Here is a 17,213-nt window from a genome sequence, read left to right as displayed (position 1 = left end):
CACAAATGACATTTTATTGGAAAAAATGTCATTTTTTTCATTTCAGAGCCCAATTCAAATACGTGCTGTGAAAAAACTGTGCGGTCAAAATGGTAACAACAACCCTAAATGAATTCCTTGAGGGGTGTAGTTTCCAAAATGGGGTCACTATTGGGGGATTCCTACTGTTTTGACACCTCAACACCTCTTCAAACCTGGCATGCTGCCTAAAATATATTCTAATAAAAAAAGAGGACTCAAAATGCACTAGGTGCTTCTTTGCTTCTAGGGCTTGTGTTTTAGTCCACGAGCGCAGTAGGGCCACATGTGGGACATTTCTAAAAACTGCAGAATCTGGACAATACATATTTAGTAGTGTTTCTCTGGTAAAACCTTCTGTGTTACAGAAAAAAAAAATGAATAAAATTGAAATTCAGCAAGAAAAATGAAATTTGCAAATTTCACCTCCACTTTGCTTTAATTCCTGTGAAATGCCTGAAGGGTTAAAAAACTTTCTAACTGCTGTTTTGAATACTTTGAGGGGTCTAGTTTTTAAAATGGGGTGTTTTATGGGGGTTTCTAATACATAGGCCCCACAAAGCCACTTCAGATCTCAAGAGGTACCTTAAAAAAAAGGCTTTTGAAATGTTCTTAAAAATATGAGAAATTACTGTTTATGTTCTAAGCCTTGTAACGTCCAAGAAAAATAAAAGAATGTTCAAAAAACGATGCCAATCTAAAGTAGACATATAGGAAATGTGAACTAGTAACTATTTTGGGTGGTATAACCGTCTGTTTTACAAACAGATGCATTTAAATTCTGAAAAATGCAATTTTTTCAACATTTTCTCTACATTTTGCAATTTTTCACCAATAAACACTGAATATATCGACCAAATTTTACCACGAACATGAAGCCCAATGTGTCACGAGAAAACAATCTCAGAATCGCTTGGGTAGGTTTAAGCATTCCAACGTTATTACCACATAAAGTGAAATATGTCAGATTTGAAAAATGGGCTCTGAGCCTTAAGGCCAAAACTAGGCTGCGTCCTTAAGGGGTTAATAAAGGTGTAGGTGTGAGGGAGCTCCATGTAGCCACCCTGCAAATCTGGTCTAGAGATGCGTTGGCTCTTTCAGCCAAGAAGTAGATACAGCTCTGGTGGAATGAGCTCCGAAGAACTCTGGGCAGAAATTTGAACCTTTAATGTACTGGGCTTGAGGTTTTTTGTCTAGCCCTGCCTGGAGAAAGTCTAAAATCAGGGGAATATCTGGATCTGCTAATGGATCTATATAAATTCCTGTAAAGGTAAGAGAAGTTTTCCAGACCCCAAAATATATCTTAGAGGTAACCTGTTTTCTACTTGACTGTAAAGTAGAGATGACAGTTTCAGAGATACCCCTTTTCCTGAGGATTACCCTCCAAGCCTCCAAGCTGTAAGATGCAGCCTGGAGATGTCTGGATGAACTACTGGGCCCTGAGACAGGAGATCTAGTCTGTCTGGCAGGATCCATGGTTGGGATACGGACAAGTTCCTCAGTCAGGTGAACCCCGGCCTCTTTGGCCAAAATGGAGCAATTAGGATTACAGAGGCTTTGTCCTCTGATCCTTTTTAAAACTCTTGGAAGTAGACAGAGGAGGGGAGGGGGGAGGCATAACCCTGTTCCAGGCTCCAACTCTGGGAGAGAGCATCTACTACTACTGGATATTCCCTGGGATCTAGGGAAAAGAATCTGGGTCCCTTCTTGTTCTCCCTGGTAGCGAACAGGTCTATGGAAGGATTCCCCCACCTGGCCACAACCATCTGGAAGACTTCCTGATTCAGGGACCACTCCGACTGCAGCACGTCTTCTGCTCAAGAAGTCTGCTACCGGATTGTCCCGTCCCCTTAGATGGACAGCTGAAAGAGACGATAGATGTAGCTCGGCTAGGGAAAAGATCTCTGTAGCTAACTTCATCAGAAGCCCTGACCTTGTACCTCCCTGATGGTTTATGTATGCTACTGTAGTCGTGTTGTCTGGAAGAACCTTTACCCTTTTTTCCGAAAGTATAGGAATCGTGTCTTTTATTGCCTGAAGTACTGCCCCCAGCTCCCTGTAGTTGGAAGATCTTATGGAGGTTTGAGGATCCCACTGGATTCACCATAGGCACCCCACCCCCAAGGACTGGCATCTGTTGTAATGTTCAGGGTTGTGGACATTTCCCATGAAACACCCTTCCTGAGGTTCTCTACCTTCATCTACCACCTGAGCGAGAGTCGGGCTACCGAGGAAAGGAGCAGGGAGTGATCTAGTGAGTGCTTGCTTCCCACTTTTCTAATATGTACCTCTGCAGAGGACGGGACCTGAACTAAGACCACATTATGGCTGGGGTACAGGAGGTCAAAAGGCCTAGGACCAACATAGCCCATCTGAAAGAAGTTAAATGATCCAAAGGAGGACTGAGACCCTTTCTATCAAAGGCTGGATCTTTCCCTGAGGGAGAAAAATACATCTGTTTGGAGGAGTCTAGAAGGATCCCCAAAAAACGGCATCTTTTGGATGGGGTTAAGTTTGATTTGTTCATGTTTATATTCCAACCCAGATCTATCAAAGTCGATAGTACTGACTGTAGATGTAGTGTCAAAGCCTGGGCAGTGTCTGCCACCATCAAAAAGTCGTCTAGGTAGGGAATGATCAGAATGTCCTCTGTTCGTATATATGATGTCATTTCTGATATAATCTTGATAAAAACTCTCGTCTGAGAGTTGCCAAACGAGAGTGCCCTGTATTGGAGGTGGAACAGGGAGTCGTTCAAAACTACTGCCACCCTCAGATATTTCTGGTGAGTGATGCAAACAGGGACATGGTAATAAGCATCCTCCAGATCTATTGATGCCATCATACAGTCCCTGAAAAGAAGATTTCCTGTATAGGGGATACTCTCCATCCGAAATTTTTTGTAAATCTGGAAGGTGTTCCTGGTTTTTATATCTAGAACCCATTTGTACAAGGAGATACTTTCCCATTCTTGGGAAAGGGATAAGCGACCTCCTACCCCGCTCCCTCTGGCATCATTGCTGGTGATCTTTATTCTTGGGATTGCTCTGAGGCCTAAACGAGAAACCACTGTTCCTTTTTAAGGAATTTAGAGGATCTAAAATCCTGTCCCTTGGAAATGGGTTTTCTATTAAATTTCCTGGGACGAAAGGAGTCTGGTTTGTCCTGGGTAGGAAACCCCTTCCTCCTATCGGATGCTTTCTCCAGATTATCCAGTGGGGGTGGGCAAACAAAAAAAAATCTCCTGAACAAGGGATAGAACAAACTTTCCCTTTGGATTCTGCATCTCCCTTCCATGTCTTCAGCCATATTGCTCTTCTGGCTGAGTTGGATAAGGCTGCGGATCTGGCAGCCAGACGGACCGAGTCCACTGAGGCATTAGCCAACAAATCGGTGGCCTTAGACAAAACCGGGAGGGAAGCCAGTATCTGATCACTAGGGGTCTTGTCCCTGAGATGAAGCTCTAACTGAGCTATCCAGATCCTGAGAGACCTGGCTACACAAGTAGCCGCAATACCCGGCTCAAAAGGCACCCGCAGAGGCTTCCCAGGCTCTTTTTATGTAATAGCCTGCTTTCCTATCCATAGGATCGGGGAGAGACCCAAGATCCTCAAACGACAAGGCATTTTTCTGGATATCTCACTACCGGGGCATCCAGTCTGGGAAAACTATCCCAGTCTTTACTTAAATTTTATTTTCTCTTCAAAATCTTGGGAATGCCTAATTTCCTGTCAGGGTTCTTCCATTTCCTCTTAATGAGGCTGGTTATATTCCCGTGAACAGGAAAAGTCCTCTGTTTCCTAGGACCCAGGCCCTCAAACATAATGTCCTGAACAGACCAGGGTTCCTTGGGGTCATCGATATTCATAGTGGCCCGGACTCTTTAAGAAGTTGGTCTATGTCATCGCTGGTAAGTTCTTCCCTCCCCCATCCTCGTCAGAGGAAAAACTCCAAGGTGCCTATCTCCCCTTCCTCCGTAAAACCCTTCCTCTCGCTAGAGGAATTAGAAACGCCTAGATCTTGCCAGTCGAGGTGCTGGGACGATCCAGATTCTTTCTGGGGGATCTAAGGGAGCTCTTAACCTCTGTACGCACTATATCTCTTATGCTAGAGGCAAGGCTAGGGGATTCTTCCTCCAGGATCTTATCTAAACCAAGCTGGCATAACCTTGTCAAATTTTTTCCCGGGACCCTCTCTGTCCTAGGAAACATGAATATACAAGGCAGGACAAAATCAATAATGGAAAAAAAAGGTTTGTCCTACCATGCTTCCGAGAAGATCACATGCCGTTTAAAGTACCGGACTGAAGGATCTTCGTGGATCTGACAGCTCAAGTCATTCCACGCGGCCTGCTGCTTCTCCTGGAGCTTCCATGCTGGTTGCTTTGCTGGAGAAGGAGCCGTTCTGGTTCAGGCCTCGATATAGGCCTAGGATTGGCTGGGGAGGCTCCCAGGCCACGACGCGTTGTAGCCCCTCCTCCGCACATGGGCCGCAGGAGCACCGCTTCCTGGGACGTCCGCGCCATTCCCACTGAAAGTGATGTGTGCTGCGACCGGAAGTGGTCACTGTAGTGCGCCGGAAGCGGCCAAACGCTGGGTCAGGAGTCCTGGCTCTCCGCGTGTAACCCGGAGCCAGGCCTGACTCCAGGAGAGCTTCTCCCCCCAGAGGAGACCCCACCCGCAGCGGGAATCTACCACCTCCGTAGAGGGAAATGCTGACCGGGAGAGGAGGGAGATACCAGCCCCAGACTACGGGTTGCTCCCTTAGAGACTTTTACCTTCAGAATACCTCCAGGAACACAGGTGAGTACCTGCTGGAGGGTCTGCAATCCTGGAGAGTGTCTTGATCCACAGGACATTCCCATCAGGATAGGAAACCTGATCGGGTGTGTGGAGAGGTGTGTCTTTTTTTATATCGTCAGGCTTCCTGTCCAGCGAATGGGATGTCTCTCCAGGGGTGCTGTCATAGGTGAAAGGGTAAAATCTGCTACCTTAGATAACATTGGGAGGATCTGTTCTGATCCCTAGAAGTCTTATCTCTAAGGTGAAGCTCTAATTGCACTAGCCATATCTTTAGAGACCTAGCCACAGAAGTGGCTGCAATGCCTGGCTTAAAAGCCCCCGTAGAAGCTTCCCAGGTTCTCTTGAGGTAGTAATCGGCTTTCCTATCCATGGGATCAGATAAAGAGCCTAGATCCTCAAATGGAAGAGCATTATGCCTTGATATTTTTGCCACTGGGGCGTCAAGTCTAGGGGTATTATCCCAGTCATTGCAGACCTCTTCCTCAAAGGGATATTTCCTCTTAAGAAATTTGGGAATACTTTCCTATCTGGATTTTTCCATTCCCTTTTAATGAGGCTTAATACATTCTTATTAAATCGGAAAGGTTCTCTGTTTTCTAGGTCCTAAGCCTTCAAACATGATCTCCTGGACAGAACAAGGTTCTTTGGGGTCATCGATGTTCATAGTTGCTCTTACGGTTTTAACAAGCTGGTCTATGTCTTCTGCTAAGAGCAAATCCCCCCCCCCCCCATCTCAGGAATTATCTGAAGAGCTCAGCTCTCCTTCTAGCTGAAAATCCTCTTCAGCAGAGGAATCGGCCCTCACACTCTCTTTAATGCTTGAGGCCAGACTTGTAGATTCTTCCGTGATGATTTTATCTAGACAATTCTGGCAAAGTCTCTTATTATAAGAGGCTGCTAGTTTTTTTTTAATACAAACTGCGAACTCCTTGTTACAGGTTTTATCCATTTTTTCTCTAGGACCTTCCCTGATCTAAACATATGTACAAGAGAAGAGAACAGTATTGGCAAGAAAGAGGGCTTTTTTTTGTCTTACCCTATAGTCTTGCCTCCTCCTCAAGTACCAGACTGGAGGATCTTGTGGCATTCAAGCGGTCAGCACGTCCTGTTGCTTTCCCTGGTGTTTCCATTATGGAAGGAGATGCTGGAGACTGAGGCTCCATATCGTTCAGGCCTAAATAGGCCTTGGATTGGCAGGGGAGGTCCTCTGGTCCGGACGCCTGGAGCCCCTCCTCCCCACTGGAACCAATGCTGCCTGGAGCGTAGGACGCGTCCCCACGCCAGAAGTGACGAATCAATGCACCCGGAAGTTTTGCAGAGTGCGCTGGAAGCCGCCAACACTGGGCATGCGTGCCGGCCCCACTAGGGAACAGAGTATGACCCCGGGAAAACCACTCTTCCGCCAGAGGAAGGCCTCAGCTCATGGGACCGAAAACCACCTCCAGGGAGGGAAGCGATGAACCGGGAGAGGGAATAACCGAACCCAGGCTTAAGGTTGCTCCCTCCAAGGGAGACTTACACCTTCCAGAGCACCGCTAGGGGGTCTGCAACCCATGGAGAAGTGCTTCTTTTCCTAACTGGACAATCCCATCTGGATGACAGGAAATCTGACTGGGTGTGAGAGGTGTCCTTTCTTTTTAAATATCCTCAGGCTTCCTGTCCAGCGAATGGGTTGTCTCTCCAGGGGTGCTGTCATAGGTAAAGGGTAAAATAGGATTTTTTTTTTTTTATCATCTTCTCGATCCCCTTTCGGAATTAGGGATTCGAATTCATCTATGTCCTCCGTGTCTTTAAATGAGCAGGATTTGTCCTCATTTTCAGAATCAGATGGAACCTGGCTTTGTAATTTTGACTTCTTATACAGGGGTGGAAGATTGAACTTCCTCCCTAATCATAGACCGTAAACCCTCCAATAAAGAGGGCTGTTTAGCCTGAACCATCTTAGTAATGCAAGATGAGCAGAGTTGTTTTTTTTATATGTGTTTGCAAACTTTTTGGCACAGATAACACTTTTTAGGAGGGGTCTTTTTTGGTTCACCATGTTTAGGTTTCAGAGATCCCTCTTTCTCGTAAAAAAGAGGAGAGAGTTCCTAGTTAAAATTAAAGTATACAGACATTATTACATTTTACCCTTACGCCCCTGTTTTGGGGGGAAACTCACAGGAAGAGACCATATAGGGGCCAGGAAAGGACATCTTAGGTAGTGAAGAAAAGGTAACCAACACAGACCTCAGAGCAGGAAGCACGTGGAAGACACCTGAGCTAGCTGGTCTTTTACCTTCTGCATGCTCCTGATCCAGTCCCCACTTGTGATGGCACTTCCGTCACATGTGGATCACCCAGCCGGAAGTTACATACCCAGTGCCACATGGATAATGCGACGGCTGCCGCTGAAGGACCCCAGGCGAGTCGCGCAGCCGAGCGGAAACCTGACACCCTGTCCAGCGTTAAGTCTCCCGGGCGGACGGGTGAGATTTTTAAGGGGAGGGAAACCGCTGAGCACGCTGCCCCAAGATAGAATGACCAGGAGAAATCACCCAATCCAAGCCACTATCCCTTAACGTGCACATTTTTCTTCACACCACCCCCTCATTAAGGGGAGAGAATCCTCTCTCAATCTTGACTCCTGACAGGACAGTAAACACACTGGTGGGAGGCTGAGGGAAGGGCCTTTTAACCTCTCTCTGTTTCTACAGAGGTCAATGGGTCATCCTCCTAGTGTGCCATCATGGGGGATGTAATGAAGATAAAGAACAGAAAGAGAAGTGGAATACGGGGCACTGCACAGTCTTTTTTATTATAATATTATTTATGTATTTAAATTTGGCGATTAAAAAAAAAAAACAACTATTTGGCTTTAACCTTTTTCTGTTTAAGATCTTTTTTTAGTCTAGCGAACGGTTATAAAAGTCACACTCCTTTCAGTACATGATAAGGTGAAAAACTTTAAGCTCATTAAAACAATACAAAATACTGGTTGTATTTTAAAACCAGAACAAACATTTAGGGTATGTTCACAGAGTTTTTTTGCACGCAGAAAATTCTGCCAGGAAAATTAGCGTTTTTTTTAAAAGTGTTTTTGCACCACACGTGTTTTTTGTGCAATTTTTTGCGACTTTTTTTCTCCCTATTTCGAAAGTGAAAAATCACGCACATTTTTGGCCAAAAAAAATAAATAAATAAATTGCGTTTATTTCAGTCTCCCATTGATTTCAATAGGGCTTGAGGCTGAAAACGCCTCAAAAAGGGGCAGGTTACTTCTTTTCCCCGTGAGCGTTTTATTTTTTGATCGTGGGAAAAAAACGCCTCCATCTACCATTGAGATGGGAGTCAATTTCGGCCGTGTTTTTGCAGTGGTTTCCGCGGCAAAAAACTCAGTGTGAACAGGGCCTTAGATGTAACATTTGTGAAGGTTACAGCAGGTAAATGTTCCCACTTTATGGTTCCCAGCTGGTGACCACATAGAAACTGCTTGAAGAAAGTTTATGTATAACACTCTGTTTTCTAAGTGTTTATCTGCAAATAGCTACAAATTCAACACAACCTATTTTTGCATAAAACAATGAAATGCACCAGTTTAATGATAAGGTTTACCTATGAATTGTTAATATGTTTTATTAAATTCCCAATTCTACCTTGTGCCCTAACTCCATGCATAAATTTTAACACAAAAATGACCAAAAATGTGCTTAAAATTTTTAAAAATAAAAAAATAGGTCAGGCTAAAGCAACCATAACTACCATGACTTTGCAAAGTAAGCCATCATGACATTTGTATTGTGACGATTTAAAAAACATTCTTGAATTATCTGACTTAAAACTTAGAGGCTCTGTCACCACATTATAAGTGCCCTATCTCCTACATAAGGAGATGGGCGCTATAATGTAGGTGACAGCAGTGCTTTTTATTTAGAAAAACGATCTATTTTTACCACGTTATGAGCTATTTTAGCTTTATGCTAATTACTTTCTTAATGGACAACTGGGCGTGTTTACTTTAGACCAAGTGGGCGTTGTACAGAGGAGTGTATGACGCTGACCAATCAGCCTCATACACTTCTCTCTATTCATTTAGTCAGCGCATAGTGATCCTGCTAGATCAGTATGTGCTGTCCAATACTGACACATTAACATTACTGACACATTAACGTTTAGACAGTGAATAGACATTCCTTCCAGAGAGGACGGGATGTCTATTCACAATCCCGTCACTTCGCTAACGTTTCTGTGGTACTTACAGCAGAGCAAGCGTAATCTCTCGAGATCACGCTGTAAATGACAGGTTACAGCGAGATTACACTTGCTCTGCTGTAAGTACCACAGAAACGTTAGCGAAGTGTCGGGATTGTGAATAGACATCCCGTCCTGGCTGGAAGGAATGTCTATTCACGGTCTAACGTTACTGAAGTGTTTAATGTGTCAGTATAAGACAGCACATAGTGATCTAGCAGGATCCCTATGCGCTGAGTAAATGGAGAGAAGTGTATGACGCTGATTGGTCAGCATCATACACTCCTCTGTACAACGCCCACTTGGTCTAAAGTAAAAACACATGTGCATTAAGAAAGTAATTAGCATAAAGCTAAAATCGCTCATAACGTGGTAAAAATAGATTGTTTTTCTAAATAAAAAGCACTGCTGTCACCTACATTATAGCACCGATCACATTATAATGATGTGACAGAGCCTCTAAGAGGAAAACAGAGAAAAACATGAAAAACTGAAACATGAAAAACATGAAAAAATAATTGCGCATTTTCATAATGTACATTACACTTAAGACAGGCTCACACAGGGCAGATTTGGTGTTTAGCCAAAAGTAGTGGTGTTACTTACTAAAGAAAATGCATGCAAAAAACACATCAGAACTGCACAGTGTACTAGACCTTAAAGAGGCTCTGTCACCAGATTATTAATTCCCTATCTCCTACATAATCTGATTGGCGCTGTAATGTAGATAACAGCAGTGGTTTTTATTTTGAAAAACTATCATTTTTGAGCAAGTTATGAGCTAGTTTAGATTTATGCGAATGAGTTTCTCAATGGACAACTGGGCGTGTTTTTACTTTTTACCAACTGGGTATTGTACAGAGGAGTGTATGAGGCTGACCAATCAGTGACTAATCAGCGTCATACACTTCTTTGTTCCAGCCCAGCATGATCCGCAGCAGTGTGATTGTGCAGTGAAAGAAGTAAACACGCCCAGTTTGAAATAAGAGCAGTGTTGTCTATTAGAAAGGCTCATTTGCATAAATATAAAAATTGCTCATAACTTAGCCAAAAATGATCGTTTTTCCAAAAAACAAAAACACGTTACTGTTATCTACATTGCAGCGCCGATCACATGCAATAGGAGATAGGGATTTGATAATCTGGTGACAGAGCCTCTTTAAGGCCCCACGCACACAACCGTAAAATCGCCCGTAATTCCAGACCTATTAATTTCTATGGCCAACGGACATCTTCCCGTATAATTACGGGAAGGCGTCCGTGCCGTAGAGACTTTCCGAATAAAATAGGACGTCCTATTTTTAAAAAATTTTACGGACCGTGCTCCCATACTTTATAATGGGAGTGTAGCCCATAAATGCGGACGGCCGTTTCCGTAATTATGGGTCGTACCTACGAACACAGTTGTGTGCACTGTGCCTAAGGGTGTGCCAGTTTTAATTTCTAAGATATTGAAAGTTTTAATTTCCTAATGTCCTGCACCACTCAACATTCAAATATTTTTCTTTATATAACAGTATGCTATGGCAACATTAACGCATTATCTTTTTCAAAATAATAGGGGAGATCAATGAACATTTTGAATCTTGAATCTATTAGAATAAAGGGAGATACTGGCAGCAGATGGATGAAAATGTTTCCTTTTTTGCATTCCTGGTCTCTTAGTAGGAACAATCCAATGCATCAAGATGTCAGTCTTGCTCATACTTGGATACTCTAGCAGATAGCGATGGCACATGGCTGGTCATGGACTTCAGAGGCTGAACTTGGGAAGGCATTGCGAATTGAGGAGAAACAGTCTTACAAGAATGCATCGCACCATTCCTTCAGACAAGACGAACAATCACGCGACTGTTTTGCATTGGCTCCACAGATGTCCTTCAGCCAATCTCTAAAAAGCTCTTCATCTTTCCTTAGCACAAGAAACTGACCCAAAATAATAAAGGCCTAGAAAACAAATAGTGAATTAAGGCAAGCTTATGATTGAAATTAAAATACAGCTAACTAAATTTCTAAAGCTAACTGCAGGATAAACCATGGGAATCTGAATGGTTATCAATCAAGCAGTTTTTATAAGGCCACTTTCCCATGGGTATTTTGGTCAGCACTTTGCATCAGTATTTGTAAGCCAAATTCAGGATTGGACCCACTCTCGGATTTGGCTTACAAATACAGACCAAAATACTACTGTGTGAGGGAGGCTTAATAAGTATATATTATAGTGAATTGGCCTTTCTAACCCCTACAAGATTTCTGTAGCAGGACTCAGCTCTGATAGGAACACTTTATTTAACCATCTGTAGCAGTCACATTTCTTCCTCAAACATCACAGCCAAGTGGTGGACCAAGTGACATCAGCATTACAAAACTATTACACTGCATATCAAACCTTACCTTGTCAAAGCCCTTATCTGAAAGCTTTCCTCCCAGGACTTCACCAATGCCAGCTACAGCATGCACGGGCTTCTCTCCCATAGGCTCTGCCACAAAATCTCTATGCTTCTGTGATGTGGAAGACATCTTTGCTGGCTATACCTGAAGAATATAAAAATCACAAGAGAAGCCTTTTTACAGAATAATTCACGCATGCATCTAATTTTATACAATGATAAAAGCAGCTTTGTTTGCGTTTTTTATATTATTGATTAACCAATTAACGTACCTTGAAGCAACTGTACGTCTTGGTTTGCCCTGTATTAAGTTACAGTTACGTCATGGTGCTTTTCTGTCACCATGTCAAAAGACATGATCATAGAACAGTGATATCAACTGTCACAGACAGCCGGTAGTCACTGTAACTCGTCGGGGGACCAATTGCAGCGCGGCCCGCGATCGCTGTGATTGGTCAGTCAGTAGTGCATTGCAGCATGGTTACCAGACAAAAAAACCTGATGCCAGCCGATCGGCTGTTGGCAACAGGAGGCCTAACAATAGCTTCCTGCCTGCCAAGTACAGAGGCCTGTTAGACCCCATCCGGAGGCATCTGGCCGCAGATGGAAGATGGTTGCGGGCACAGAAGCTGCGCCATCAGCCGAAGGGTTTCAGCTGTATGTTACAACTAGCTCCGATCCCTGCCATTGACCCCTTAGATGCCACGATCAAAAGCGAACGCAGCATCTTAGTGGTTTCCAGCAGATAGACATTGCTGCGATGTGGTCGCAGGGATGCCGATCGTTGCTATGGCAACCGGAGGCCAACAGTGGCCTCCAGGTCTGCCACATACGAAAGTGAATAACTGATAGTTCTAATGCATTGCACTACGTGGACAGTGAAATGTATTAGAATAAAGATCAGAGGTACAGGCTTTTAAGTCCCCCAGTGGGACAAAAAAAATTAAAAAAATTATAACAAAATGTTCAACCAAAAAGTGTAAAATGAAATATTATAGGAAAAAAAGGCAGTTTAACTTAGAAGTCATTATAGGAAAAAAAAAAAGGTAAACCGTCAAAAGTAGTACACGTTTGATATCACCGTGTCCGTAAAGACCCAAACTATAATGTTATTTTTCCCGCATGGTGAGCACCGCAAAAATAAAAAAAACAATCCCAGAATCACAATTTTTTGGTCACCACCCCTCTCAAAATAAAGCATAAAAAGTGATCAAATTAGCCGCATGAAGCCCAAAATAGTATCAAATAAAAACTACAACCAGTCCTGCAAATAAGCCATTCCACAGCCTTGTCGACGTAAAAATGAAAGAAAAAAAAGTTACGGCTCACAGAATACGGTGACACAAAATAAATTTGTTTTGTTTAAAAAATAATTTTTATTGTGCAAATGCTGCAAAAAAAACTATAAAAAAAAACCACTATATACATATGGTATTGCCGTACCCGTATAGACCCGCTGAATAAATTAAAATATTATTTATAGCCCACGTTATAAACGGAAATACCAGCAAAAAACGCCAAACTGAACTATTAGGGTATGTGCACACACACTAATTACGTCCGTAATTGACGGACGTATTTCGGCCGCAAGTACCGGACCGACCACAGTGCAGGGAGCCGGGCTCCTAGAATCATACTTATGTACGATGCTAGGAGTCCCTGCTACTCCGTGGAACTGCTGTCCCGTACTGAAAACATGATTACAATACGGGACAGTTGTCGTGCAGAGAGGCAGCGACTCCTAGCATCGTACATAACTATGATGCTAGGAGCCCGGCTCCCTGCACTGTGTTCGGTCCGGGACTTGCGGCCGAAATACGTCCGTCAATTACGGACGTAATTAGTGTGTGTGCACATACCCTTACCAAGCTAAATCTGCGCTCCAAAAGCCAAGTGGCGCTCCCTCCCTTCTGAACCCTACAGTGTGCCCAAACAGCAGTTTACATCCACATATATGGCATCGCTATACCCGGGAGAACAGGTAAAACAGTTTGAGGTACCCCTGTTGCCTCAACAATCTCTACCCCACCTCTATTACATATCTTGGTATACAGATTTCCAGATCAGTTTTGGATTTCGAGGCATTAAATATTACCCCTTTGATTTCCTTCTTACGTACCAAAATTGCCAGATGGAACCAATTGCTCCTATCTACAGCTGCAAGAGTGAGTTTAGTTAAAATGACCCTAATGCTTAAAATCCTGTATATTGTCCATCGATCTCCCATATACCTCTCAGCCCGTTTATTACAGCGTATTGAAAGTATACTCACTTCCTTTGTATGGAATAATGTAGGTCTCGGGTGGTGTATCTTTCCCCAGTGTTAGGCCCGATTCACACGAGCTCTGCGCATCCAAGCTCAGCGCTGCGGGACGCGATGCCATAGATCCCCTACAGTTGAGTCCATGGAGGGATGCGTGAAAAGATAGGGCATGTCCTATTTTCCCACGGACTCTTCACACGGTCCGTTGAAACAACGGCTGTGTGAACGGCCACATTGAATTACATAGGTCCGTGGGACAGCCGCTGTTTCAAAGGCCGTCCCACGGACATTTAACACGTTCGAGTGAATCAGGCATGAAATGGTACTATATAGCTGGTCAGTTGTCTCACCTGGCAAGATGGGGAGTGGCCGAGCGTGAGCGAGTTCAGAACCTATTCATTCCCCCATTTAGTGCACATTACTCTCACCCTTTGCATATCTTGTTTTGTGGCCGACTGCATACCGGAGGAAACTTACGTGACCACCCGATCCTGAACCAGGCCTTACTGGTGTGGGATGTTTCCCAGCACATGTTCTTAGTCACACAAACGTGTCAGTTTTTCACAGCTGATTTGCATTTGTGCGGGACCAGTTTTCACTTAAAGAGGCTGTCACCAGTTTATTAATTCCCTACCTCCTAACTAATCTAATAGGCGCTTTGCTGCTGCTGCTGCTAACGAGTGGGATTGGTTTTAAAAAAAAAAATTATTTGCAAAGTTATGAGCATTTTTCTAAATATGCTAATGTGGCTCTAATAGCCAAATAGGAGGGGACTTTCTTTTCATTCTGGGCAGTGTAATGTTTCCTGTATGACGCTGTCCAATCAGCATACAGCTTCTCCCCTTCCCTGCAGCATAGCACGATCTGACCGCTTCCATTCCCAACTGTGTATTCAACTGGTGATATCTCCAGTTGTGTCACAGCGATCCTGGTGTCACATGAAAGATTAGAATCCCCTCTATCATTTGCCACCAGAACCGCTAATCTAAGTAGTCCACAGCCCAATTTATGGCTGTTTGAACGGATGCCCCTTCCCTCCAGACTCCCTCTCACACTGTGTGAAGCAGCTTCATGCTGATAGGACGGCGGCTCCACCTCAGGAGAATCGCTGCTGTTACCTCCCAGTTATCTAATAAAGGCTCATTTACATATTTAGAAAAAAAGCTCATAACTTCAAATAGACGTTTTGGCGCACAATTTTCACTGGCATTATCAGTGTGACCGCGCCTATCAGATTAGCTAGGAGATAGGGCATTACTAAACTATACAGAGAAAAGAGACCGCAGCACTCAGTGGGAAAAAAGCGGTGTTTTCTTTAATTCATCAAAACACGAACATGCAACGTTTCAACCCTGTGAGGCCTTATTCACACGAACGTGTATTATGTCCGTGATACGCGCGTCGCACAGACCTATGTTAGTCTATGGGGCCGTTCAGACAGTCCGTGATTTTCACGCAGCGTATGTCCGCTGCGTAAAACTCACGACATGTCCTACACTTGGCCGTTTTTCACACATCACGCACCCATTGAAGTCAATGGGTGTGTGAAAAAACGTGTGCACGGCACAGGGAAGCACTTCCAGGTGTCGCGGGTGATTCGCGCAACAGTAGATAAAGAAATGAAGGAAAAAATAAAAGCACTTCCTTCATTTCTTTTTCTAAACCGCGTGTCATAATGATGGCATATGCGTGAAAATAACGCAGCCAACACTGATGACACACGGCAGTGCAACACGCGCAAAACGCACACGTTCGTGTGAATAAGGCCTAAGGGTCTTTCTCAAGCATGCTTAAAGTGTAGCTAAATGTTCAAACTTCTGACATGTCATAGTGGCATGTCAGAAGTTTGTATTGGTGGGGGTCCAAGCACAGAGACCCCAACCAATTGCTAGAACGAAGCAGCTGAAGCGCTCAGCTGCTTCGTTTCTGTTCGGCTTTTGCCGGAAAGCCGATGTATCGGAGTACGGGCTCATAGACTTTCTATTGAGTCCGTACACCAATACACCGCTGTTTTTTTTTGCGTTGCAGTTCCGTGTGTCATCAGTGTTTGGTGCGTGGCTGCGTGATTTTCGCGCATAGGACATCCTTATGACACACGGTTTTGAGGTTTAGAAAATGAAATGGAGGTGGTTTTATTTTTCCCTTCATTTCTTGAACAACTGTTGCGCAAATCACACGGATGCGAGTTCGTGTGCTGCGCGTGATTTTCACGCACCCATTGACTTCAAAGGGTGCGTGATGCACAAAAAAACGCTAAAGTATAGGACATGCTGTGAATTTCACGCAGCGGACACACGCTGCGTGAAAAACACGGAATGTCTGAAAGACCCCATTGACTTACATAAGTCTGTGCGACACGCGTGATTTTCACGCACGTGAAACACATTAGTGTAAATAAGGCCTAAGAAAGACCCTGACAGGGTTGAAACGTTGCATGTTCATGTTTTGATAAGTTAAAGAAAAAACCACTTTTTTTCCAGAGTGCTGCGGTCTCTTTTCTCTGTATAGATTCGTGATCCCCTTTTGAACCGGGGATACTTCCCCGCGTGCGCTCCCCATTAAGTTGGGATACTGTTGTTCCGTCTGGTCGTGCTGCTGGATATTCAAGTTTTGCATTACTAAACTAGTGACAGAGCCTCGAAGTCTGTTAAGGAATATGTGAAAATGTTAGGACGGAAGTGAGAGTAGCCCTGTAGAAATACGTTGATGCTTACGAAGCCGATGCAGTTTTTACCATTCGTGTGAATAAGGCCTACAAATCCAGTGTCAGCATCATTTATATCACCACAAATTTTACAAGGGTCGATGGTCAGACGAATGAACACACATTCGAACACTCGTTCCCGATCATTGCCGTGTTAACGCGGGAGCACTCAGCTGACTAACGATCAAACGCTTTGTCGCTGCCAGAAAAGATGGTCGGCAGCACATCTCACCTTGTATACAGGGAGATGTGATGCCGACATGATGCAAATATATGTGAATGAATGATCGCATTAACAATCGTTTGTCCGCAGACATTTAGAACATTGCGCCATGTAAATGGAGCACAGACCGACGTGCTGTGTAGTTGATTAGCACACTTTATCGGGTCGTGCAAAACCACATCACCTACATCTTGTCGAGCATTGTATACGGGCGAGTGACGTGTTTCGAGGTAAACATTCTGCAGACACGTACAATACACACAGCAGCTCCTCAGGATCGTGCGGACAACAGTCACTCACACCCACATACTGCGCGCTCACGGCCGCGGCAAGCGCCACCGCCTTCTGTGTTATAGTCTGTTGTCAACTAGAGTAGAGTGAGAGGAGGGGCTCCTAGAACTGGCCGGGGTCTTCTGCGACCCTGCAGATTCTAAGTACACAAAAGCTCCATGTCATCACAGACCGGTAATAACTCACCTTTATGCCGCACATATACCTTCCCGCCAAGCAAACACTTCAGGACACAACTTGGTACTTCCGGTGAATGCAGGATGTGGGAAGGCGCATACTCATGAAACTAGAG

General features: G+C 44.1%; 1 protein-coding gene across 1 annotated transcript; it reads right to left on the bottom strand.

Annotated features, from left to right (window-relative positions):
- Nucleotides 1-8,365: 8,365 nt before the first annotated feature.
- On the bottom strand, nt 8,366-17,211 carry BANF1 (barrier to autointegration nuclear assembly factor 1). The gene is made up of 3 exons (XM_075837382.1): nt 17,108-17,211; nt 11,445-11,585; nt 8,366-10,997 (listed from the first exon to the last, which is right to left on the bottom strand). Exons 2-3 carry the CDS (start codon nt 11,568-11,570, stop codon nt 10,851-10,853), a joined length of 273 nt encoding a protein of 90 aa, XP_075693497.1. The 5' UTR covers nt 11,571-11,585; nt 17,108-17,211; the 3' UTR covers nt 8,366-10,850.
- Between the last annotated feature and the right edge of the window lie 2 nt (nt 17,212-17,213).

Source organism: Rhinoderma darwinii, chromosome 9, assembly GCF_050947455.1.
Source record: "Rhinoderma darwinii isolate aRhiDar2 chromosome 9, aRhiDar2.hap1, whole genome shotgun sequence".
Classification (NCBI taxonomy): domain Eukaryota; kingdom Metazoa; phylum Chordata; class Amphibia; order Anura; family Rhinodermatidae; genus Rhinoderma; species Rhinoderma darwinii.
This window is presented reverse-complemented; position numbering and strand designations above follow the sequence as displayed.

Bases quoted from the DNA above. Each gene is read 5' to 3' on its own strand.
- BANF1 (XM_075837382.1), bottom strand. From the start codon at position 11,570: ATGTCTTCCACATCACAGAAGCATAGAGATTTTGTGGCAGAGCCTATG. The intron at 10,998-11,444 runs GTAAGGTTTGAT...TTTGTTTTCTAG, and splicing joins CAGATAAGGGCTTTGACAAG to GCCTTTATTATTTTGGGTCA.